This window comes from Salmo salar, chromosome ssa06 (genome assembly GCF_905237065.1).
Source record: "Salmo salar chromosome ssa06, Ssal_v3.1, whole genome shotgun sequence".
Taxonomy (NCBI): domain Eukaryota; kingdom Metazoa; phylum Chordata; class Actinopteri; order Salmoniformes; family Salmonidae; genus Salmo; species Salmo salar.
In genome coordinates this window covers 87,243,656-87,254,123 of record NC_059447.1, presented here as the reverse complement: position 1 = coordinate 87,254,123, position 10,468 = coordinate 87,243,656, and the positions used below count along the sequence as shown (strand labels likewise).

Below are 10,468 nucleotides of genomic sequence, written 5' to 3'. Positions count from 1 at the left end.
AGAATCACCTTTGGCAGTGATTACAGCTGTGAGTCTTTCTGGGTAAGTCTCTAAGAGTGATTACAGCTGTGAGTCTTTCTGGGTAAGTCTCTAAGAGCTTTACACACATGGATTGTACAATATTTGCACATTATAGAAGAAGAAAAAATTCAGGCTCTCAAGTTGGTTGGTGATCATTGCAAGACAACCATTTTCAAGTTTTGCCATACATTTTCAAGCCGATTTAAGTCAAAACTGTAACTAAGTCACTCGGTAACATTCAATGTTGTTTTGGTATGCAACTCCAGTGTATATTTGGCCTTGTGTTTTAGGTTATTGTCCTGCTGAAAAAGAAGACTGAACCAGGTTTTCCTCTAGGATTTTGCCATTTCTTTTTATACTAAAAAACTCCCTAGTTCTTGCTGATGACAAGCATACCCATAACAGGATGCAGCCACCACCATGCTTGAAAATGTGAAGAGTGATACTCAGTGTGTTGGATATGCCCCAAACATAAAACATCCAAATCTGTTGGATTTGCCCCAAACATAAAGCTTTGTATTCAGGACATAAAGTTAATTTCTTTGCCACATTTTCTGCAGTATTCCTTAGTGCCTTGTTGCAAACAGGATGCCTGTTTTTGAATATTTATATTCTGTACAGGCTTCCTTCTTTTCACTCTGTCATTTAGGTTAGTATTATGGAGTGACTACAATGTTGTTTATCCATCCACAGTTTTCTCCTATCACAGCTATTAAACTCTGTAACTGTTTTAAAGTCACCATTGGCCTCATGGTGAATTCCCTGCGCAGTTTTCTTCCTCTCCGGCAACTGAGTTAAGGTAAGAAACTGAGTTAGGAAGGACGCCTGTATCTTTGTAGTGACAGGCTGTAATGATACACCATCCAAAGTGTAATTACCAATAGGTGCCCTTCTTTGCGAGGCATTGGAAAACCTCCCTGGTCTTTGTGGTTGAATCTGTATTTTAAATTCACTGCTCGACTGAGGCGTCTTACAATTATCTGTACGTGTGGAGTATGAGGTAGTCATAAAAAAAATAATGTTGAACAATATTATTGCACACAGAGTGAGTCCATGCAACTTATTATGTGACTTGTTAAGCAAAATGTTACTCCTGAACTTATTTAGGCTTGCCATAACAAAGGGGTTGAATACTTATAGACTCAAGATATTTCAGCGTTTCATTTTTTATTAATTTGTCAAAATATCTAAAAACATAATTCCACTTTGACATTATGAACCAGTGGTCTCCTGAGTGGCGCTGTGGTCTAAGGCACTGCATCTAAGTGCTAGAGGTGTCACTACAGACCCTGGTTCCATTCCAGGCTGTATCACAACTGGCCGTGATTGGGAGACCCATAGGGCAGTGCACAATTGGCCCAGCGTCGTTAGGGTTTGGCCGGGGTTGGCTGTCATTGTAAATAAGTTAACTGACTTGCCTAGTTAAATAAAGGTTCAATTTAAAATTATGGGGTATTGTGTGTAAGCCAGTGACACTAAATGTAATCCATTTTAAATTCAGAATGTAACACAACAAAAATGTGGAAAAAGTCAAGGAGGTGTAAATACTTTGATGGCACTGTATTCACATAGACATAATCCATTCACACTTACATGGTCAAGAACATACATAACATACAGGGGCAGCAGTTAGACTAGTGGTTAGAGTGTTGTACTAGTAACTGAAAGGTTACAAGTTCGAATCCTCGAGCTGTCGTTCTGCCCCTGAACAAGGCAGGTAACCCACTTGTTCCTAGGCCGTCATCGAAAATAAGATTTAGTTCTTAACTGACTTGCCTAGTTAAATCAAAATACATACCTTGTAGCTCTACCACCACATTTCAGTTCATAGCTGGTGTGTAGGATACCTCACATTCTCCATGATGCATCAGTTTTTGAACATATTTATTTTATGTATTGGTAAATGTCAACTAGTTATATAGGCTTCCCTTCGACTTTGTATATCATTCCAAACTTTTCATGTAAAACTCCAAATGATTTATAAAATGATTCAGGTTCTTCCATGTCAACAATATGTTCATAGATTGCACTGAACACAGGTAGTGAACTGTATATTTCATATAGATTTCTTATAGGACTAATGGATAGATTTGAAGAACCCTGAAGAAAACCTATAGCCCGAAATAGTTTTGTGCTTTTTAATATTTTTTTATATTGTTTCTCCACAGACAATCATGAAGTAGAGTAAATGTATGGGCTACTTCCCAAATGGCATCCTATTCCTTGTGTAGTACACTACCATGGCCCATACGCTACTGTGGCCCATACACTACTGGTCAAAAGTTTTAGAACACCTACTCATTCTAGGGTTTTTCTTAATTTTTTTAACAATTTTCTACATTGTGGAATAATAGTGAAGTCATCAAAACTATGAAATAACACATATGGAATCATGAAGTAACCATGAAAGTGTTAAACAAATCAAAATATATTTTATATTTGAGAATCTTTAAATAGCCACCCTTTGCCTTGATGACAGCTTTGCACACTCTTGGCATTCTCTCAACCAGCTTCACCTGGAATGCTTTTCCAACTGTCTTGAAGGAGTTCCCACATATGCTGAGCACTTGTTGGCTGCTTTTCCTTCACTCTGCGGTGCGACATGCCAAACCATCTCAATTTGGTTGAGGTCGGGGGATTGTGGAGGCCAGGTCATCTGATGCAGCACTCCATCACTCTCCTTCTTGGTAAAATAGCCCTTACACAGCCTGGAGGTATGTTGGGTCATTGTCCTGTTGAAAAACAAATGATAGTCCCACTAAGCCCAAACCAGATGGGATGGTGCATCGCTGCAGAATGCTGTGGTAGCCATGCTGGTTAAGTGTGCCTTGAATTCTAAATAAATCACAGACAGTGTCACCAGCAAAGCACCATCACACCATAACACCTCCTCCTCCGTGCTTTACGGCGGGAAATCCACATGCGGAGATCATCCGTTCCTCCACACCGTGTCTCACAAAGACATGGTGGTTGGAACCAAAAATCTCCATTTTGGACTCCAGACCAAAGGACAAATTTCAACTGTATAGCCAGTTTCATCATAGCGCTTGATGGTTTTTGCAACTGCACTTGAATAAACTTTCAAAGTTCTTGAAATTTTCCATATTGACTGATCTTCATGTCTTAAAGTAATGACGGACTGTCATTTCTCTTTACTTATTTGAGCTGTTCTTGCCATAAAATGGACTTGTTATTTTACCAAATAGGGCTATCTTCTGTATACCACCCCTACCTTGTCACATTTAAATGCATTCCAGGTGACTATCTCATGAAGCTGGTTGAGAGAATGCCATGAGAATATTGCAAAATGTGCTTTCACCGAAAAGCTATTTTAAAATCGGACATATCGAGTGCATAGAGGAGTTCTGTATCTATAATTCTTAAAATAATTGTTATGCTTTTTGTGAACGTTTATCGTGAGTAATTTAGTAAATTCACCGGCAGTGTTCGGTGGGAATGCTAGTCACATGCTAATGTAAAAACCTGGTTTTTGATATAAATATGAACTTGATTGAACAAAACATGCATGTATTGTATAACATAATGTCCTAGGGTTGTCATCTGATGAAGATCATCAAAGGTTAGTGCTACATTTAGCTGTGGTTTGGGTTTATGTGACATTATATGCTAGCTTGAAAAATGGGTGTCTGATTATTTCTGGCTGGGTACTCTGCTGACATAATCTAATGTTTTGCTTTCGTTGTAAAGCCTTTTTGAAATCGGACAGTGTGGTTAGATTAACGAGAGTCTTGTCTTTAAAATGGTGTAAAATAGTCATATGTTTGAAAAATTGAAGTTTTAGCATTTTTGAGGAATTTGAATAACGCGCCACGGGTTTACACTGGCTGTTACGTAGGTGGGACGATTTGGTGCCACCTAGCCCAGAGAGGTTAACACTTTTTTGGTTACTACATGATTCCATATGTGTTATTTCATAGTTTTAATGTCTTCAATATTATTCTGCAATGTAGAAAATAGTAAAAAATAAAGAAAAACCCTTGAATGAGTAGGTGTTCTTAATGTTTTGACCGGTAGTGTATTTAAGGAATTGTGTGCCATTTGATATGCATCCATGATGTCAATAACATTTGAATGTTATCCTTTTTCTTCCCCCCTCATGTCTTCCTGTTTATATCACCATGCCAACGTCCCACTCCAATAAATATATGTGTCAATATAATTTTGTTTTATATTGGAGACCATCAATTTTATATGGATATCATATTGTGTCAGTTTTGGGTACTTTGTTGAAAGTGTGTCTGTTTGTTTTTGTGTTGAAATAAAGATTTTGAAGAAGTCCTTACTTACCCTTGACAATGAATTAGTTTGAACTGGTTTGCGTTATACTCAGAAGTTAACCTCACTCCAGACACTCCACTTCGAGGGTTTACATGAGATGGCTGTGCTTTTAAATAGTTTCACCTTGCTTTGTTGAATGTAGTCCTTGTACGTTGCTCTGGAGAGCATCTGCTAGAAGGGCTACAGTGTAAAGATGTCAAACTTTTCAATTTGGCGTGCAAGAACTATGCAGGCTATAACATCTACAGGCTATAACATCTGCAGGCTATAACATCTATAACATCTACAGGCTATAACATCTACAGGCTATAACATCTACAGGCTATAACATCTACAGGCTATAACATCTACAGGCTATAACATCTGCAGGCTATAACATCTATAACATCTACAGGCTATAACATCTGCAGGCTATAACATCAACAGGCTTTAGCTATGCAGGCTATAACATCTACAGGCTATAACATCTACAGGCTATAGCATCTACAGGCTATAACATCTACAGGCTATAACATATGTAGGCTATAACATCTGCAGGCTATAACATCTACAGGCTATAACATCTACATGCTATAAAATCTGCAGGCTATAACATCTGCAGGCTATAACATCTACAGGCTATAACATCTGCAGGATATAACATCTACAGGCTATAACATCTACAGGCTATAACATCTACAGGCTATAACATCTGCAGGCTATAGCTATGCAGGCTATAACATCTACAGGCTATAACATCTACAGGCTACAACATCTACAGGCTATAACATCTACAGGCTATAACATCTACAGGCTATAACATCTGTAGGCTATAACATCTGCAGGCTATAACATCTACAGGCTATAACATCGACATGCTATAAAATCTGCAGGCTATAACATCTGCAGGCTATAACATCTACAGGCTATAACATCTGCAGGCTATAACATCAACAGGCTATAACATCTGCAGGCTATAACATCAGCAGGCTATAACATCTGCAGGCTATAACATCTACAGGCAATAACATCTACAGGCTATAACATCTGCAGGCTATAACATCTACAGGCAATAACATCTACAGGCTATAACATCTGCAGGCTAGTCTAAACCCTGATGTTGGTCTCTATAAACCAGATCCAACCCTGATGTTGGTCTCTCTAAACCGGATCCAACCCTGATGTTGGTCTCTATAAACCGGATCCAACCCTGATGTTGGTCTCTATAAACCGGATCCAATCCTGATGTTGGTCTCTATAAACCGGATCCAATCCTGATGTTGGTCTCTATAAACTGGATCCAACCCTGATGTTGGTCTCTATAAACCAGATCCAACCCTGATGTTGGTCTCTATAAACTGGATCCAACCCTGATGTTGGTCTCTATAAACTGGATCCAACCCTGATGTTGGTCTCTCTAAACTGGATCCAACCCTGATGTTGGTCTCTATAAACCGGATCCAACCCTGATGTTGGTCTGTGTAAACCGGATCCAACCCTGATGTTGGTCTGTGTAAACCAGATCCAATCCTGATGTTGGTCTATATAATCCGGATCCAACCCTGATGTTGGTCTCTATAAACCTTTACCAACCCTGATGTTGGTCTCTATAAACCAGATGAAACCCTGATGTTGGTCTCTATAAACCAGATGAAACCCTGATGTTGGTCTCTATAAACCGGATCCAACCCTGATGTTGGTCTCTATAAACTGGATCCAACCCTGATGTTGGTCTCTATAAACCGGATCCAATCCTGATGTTGGTCTCTATAAACTGGATCCAACCCTGATGTTGGTCTCTATAAACTGGATCCAACCCTGATGTTGGTCTCTATAAACCGGATCCACCAATTCATGAACCATCTAAATACCCAGTTTGCATCCGGTTTATGGCGACCAACATCACATGCCATGATGATCTGGACCAGACTGCCAAATAATCTGTGGATTAACTCATGTTAAATGTAGTAATGAATAAATTGGCAAAATGTCTTTAAATGGACAATTCTGTGAAGCGTCTTGTGCAAGTTTGAAATTGACACAATAACTGTTAGTAAAGGTGTCAGCTAGAGATTATGTGTAGGAGCTTGCTGGGATTTGTAGTTTTGCATGATGTCTACTTTGATGATAATTAGCATTTTTGAATCTGAGAGTAAATAGAGCCCTAATATATTGATAAAAGTCACCTTGTCCGAGACAGATTTACATGGTTATCAAAACCTCATGCCAAGGCAAAACTACACGAAACACAGCCCTTATTTTAAGTGTTTCTAAAATCCCCTATGGGGAAAATGAATGGTGGAAAAAGATTGGGATCATTTCCCTGTTTGACTGCTAGGTTTTATGGTATTATGACACCTCCACTGTGGGGCTCTATAGACCGGAATCTTGGCCCCTTGGTTTATGAACCTGTACTTCTTATCTGAACCACTAGGTGGCAGCCCATCCCTACGCATTCAATGGCCAAGATTCAATGCGAACGCGCTTCGTCTGCTATGTGCACCATTTAAAGGTAGTTGCCGATTGAGACGACATATGCAGTGTTTATCGTGAATGCAGTCTCCGCGAACACGGGAACATTCACTTTGAAAAGGTGGGTAGCCGGTCAAAATCGCATACAAATTGATTTCAGTGAAGTCTGAAAACAAGCTATTTCTGCAAAACATCGATAAACATCAGCTGTATTTGTGTCATTGTTTTTCATTTTTTTATTACGATACTGTATATAATTTACAATTACAGTGTCAAATGCTTTCCATATATACTGTATATTCAACCGTCCTAACACAGTATGTCACCGTTCCCATATAAGATGGTGCCCTGTACCCCGACAGAGGTGGGCTCGGATGGAATGTTGCCTGCGTCCCAAATTGCACCCTATCCCCTATTTAGTGCACTACTTTTGACCAGGACTGATAGGGAGCTGATCAGAAGGACTGCACTATAGAGAATAGGGTGCCATTTGTGATGCAAACTTGGAATGTTAAGAAGGGAATGTTCTCCATAACAATGTGCTTCAATAAGAAGTCTGCATGTCCATATAAAAAAACAGATTTTCCAAACATGTATTCAATCAGAATATGTTCCATTCCTTTCCCCCCTCCCATGTACTTCCATATTCAGCGCCTTCGGAAACTATTCAGACCCCTTCACTTTTTTCACAGCCTTATTCTAAAATGGATTAAATAAATTCTTTACCTCATCAATCGACACACAATACCCCGTAATGACAAAGCGAATGTCCTTGATATTTTATTTGTAATAAATTAGCAAACATTTCTAAAAACCTGTTTTTGCTTTGTCATTGTGGGCTATTGTAGGTAGATTGATGAGGGGAAAAAACTTTTAAATCCGTTTTAGAGTGAAGCTGTAAAGTAACAAAATGTGGAAAAAGTGAATGGGTCTGAATACTTTCCGAATGCACTGTAGGCAGTCTCCAGTGAGTGTACTCATTCTAAATCCCATTATAACGTCAGTCAAAGCGTTCCAAGTTTTAAGCATTTTAATGTTTCTGTAATTGAACAAAATAGTAGTGTAATCGTTACAATAAGCTATTATACTGTAGTAATATAAGCTGAGTTAGAGTAGAAGTCTGACATTCCATTTGGTTCTAGAATCGATTAAAGGAACCTAATGGAGACAGAGAGTAGCGGGCAGAGTTATATGACATTCCATTTGGTTCTAGAATCGATTAAAGGAACCTAATGGAGACAGAGAGTAGCAGGCAGAGTTATATGACATTCCATTTGGTTCTAGAATCGATTAAAGGAACCTAATGGAGACAGAGAGTAGCAGGCAGAGTTATATGACATTCCATTTGGTTCTAGAATCGATTAAAGGAACCTAATGGAGACAGAGAGTAGCAGGCAGAGTTATATGACATTCCATTTGGTTCTAGAATCGATTAAAGGAACCTAATGGAGACAGAGAGTAGCAGGCAGAGTTATATGACATTCCATTTGGTTCTAGAATCGATTAAAGGAACCTAATGGAGACAGAGAGTAGCAGGCAGAGTTATATGACATTCCATTTGGTTCTAGAATCGATTAAAGGAACCTAATGGAGACAGAGAGTAGCAGGCAGAGTTATATGACATTCCATTTGGTTCTAGAATCGATTAAAGGAACCTAATGGAGACAGAGAGTAGCAGGCAGAGTTATATGACATTCCATTTGGTTCTAGAATCGATTAAAGGAACCTAATGGAGACAGAGAGTAGCAGGCAGAGTTATATGACATTCCATTTGGTTCTAGAATCGATTAAAGGAGCCTAATGGAGACAGAGAGTAGCTGGCAGAGTTATATGTCGATAAACTACACAATATGTACCTCCCAAATGGCACCCTATTCCCTTTATAGTGCACTACTTTTGACCAGAGCCCTATGGACAAACTAGTCAAAATAGGGCTCTGGTCAAAAGTAGTACACTATATAGGGAATAGGGTGCCATTAGAGATACAGGCAAAGACAGCACTGTCCCCGTATCAGATCTAGGTGACCTATTGCATGCTGTCTGTCCTTCACTGGAGCTCAGGGAACTGATCTGGAGTCAGTTATGTAGGTGACGTTGTGTCCAGGCCCCAGTTAGGCCTCTCAGCATCAACATCCAGCCCTCTCCCCACAGCAGAGCAGCTCCTCTGGGCATTGCTGTCTTACTCCAGCCCCAGGCCTGGTCAGGACGACTGCATCAGGCCCGTCAGCCGTTTGCCCGTCAGTGACTTGCCCTGAAGAGAGTAGGGAATTAGTATGATGGTTTCCTTGTTAGTTTCAGATTAGACGTTTTGTAACAAAGTTGTGGTCAAATTCATCTCTATGTGTACAGACAGACAGACAGACAGACAGACAGACAGACAGACAGACAGACAGACAGACAGACAGACAGACAGACAGACAGACAGACAGACAGACAGACAGACAGACAGACAGACAGTAGAGCCACTGACCACGCTGCGTGTAAACTTCTCCAGAGAGGTGCGTCTTCCCTGCTGCTGCTCCGTCTCAGGCTGGGGCACAAAGCATCATGGGAAGAGAAGGGAGAGGAGAAATGGAAGAAAAAAAGAGAAGGGAGCTTGGTTGAAAACACTGTAAAGAAGACTAAACAGTGTGATATCACTGGTTCAGACTAAACAGTGTGATATCACTGGTTCAGACTAAACAGTGTGATAAACAGTATGATATCACTGGTTCAGACTAAACAGTGTGATATCACTGGTTCAGACTAAACAGTGTGATATCACTGGTTCAGACTAAACAGTGTGATATCACTGGTTCAGACTAAACAGTGTGATATCACTGGTTCAGACTAAACAGTGTGATATCACTGGTTCAGACTAAACAGTGTGATATCACTGGTTCAGACTAAACAGTGTGATATCACTGGTTCAGACTAAACAGTGTGATATCACTGGTTCAGACTAAACAGTGTGATATCACTGGTTCAGACTAAACAGTGTGATATCACTGGTTCAGACTAAACAGTGTGATAAACAGTATGATATCACTGGTTCAGACTAAACAGTGTGATATCACTGGTTCAGACTAAACAGTGTGATATCACTGGTTCAGACTAAACAGTGTGATATCACTGGTTCAGACTAAACAGTGTGATATCACTGGTTCAGACTAAACAGTGTGATAAACAGTATGATATCACTGGTTCAGACTAAACAGTGTGATATCACTGGTTCAGACTAAACAGTGTGATATCACTGGTTCAGACTAAACAGTGTGATATCACTGGTTCAGACTAAACAGTGTGATATCACTGGTTCAGACTAAACAGTGTGATATCACTGGTTCAGACTAAACAGTGTGATAAACAGTATGATATCACTGGATCAGACTAAACAGTGTGATATCACTGGTTCAGACTAAACAGTGTGATAAACAGTATGATATCACTGGTTCAGACTAAACAGTGTGATATCACTGGTTCAGACTAAACAGTGTGATATCACTGGTTCAGACTAAACAGTATGATATCACTGGTTCAGACTAAACAGTGTGATATCACTGGTTCAGACTAAACAGTGTAATATCACTGGTTCAGACTAAACAGTATGATATCACCTGTTCAGACTAAACAGTATGATATCACTGGTTCAGACTAAACAGTGGTTCAGACTAAACAGTATGATATCACTTGTTCAGACTAAACAGTATGATATCAC

The 10,468-nt window shown here is 39.6% G+C and overlaps 1 protein-coding gene across 1 annotated transcript in view; it reads right to left on the bottom strand.

The window, feature by feature from the left end:
• Positions 1-7,783: 7,783 nt before the first annotated feature.
• The window catches only part of rgs6 (regulator of G protein signaling 6), a 173,232-nt gene continuing 170,547 nt past the window's right edge, over positions 7,784-10,468 (bottom strand). The window contains exons 17-18 of the mRNA XM_045721114.1: positions 9,242-9,301; positions 7,784-9,022 (exon numbers count right to left, since the gene is read on the bottom strand). Of these exons, the coding sequence (XP_045577070.1) occupies positions 8,972-9,022; positions 9,242-9,301 (111 nt within the window). The 3' untranslated portion in view covers positions 7,784-8,971. The remainder of the gene's footprint in view (positions 9,023-9,241; positions 9,302-10,468) is intronic.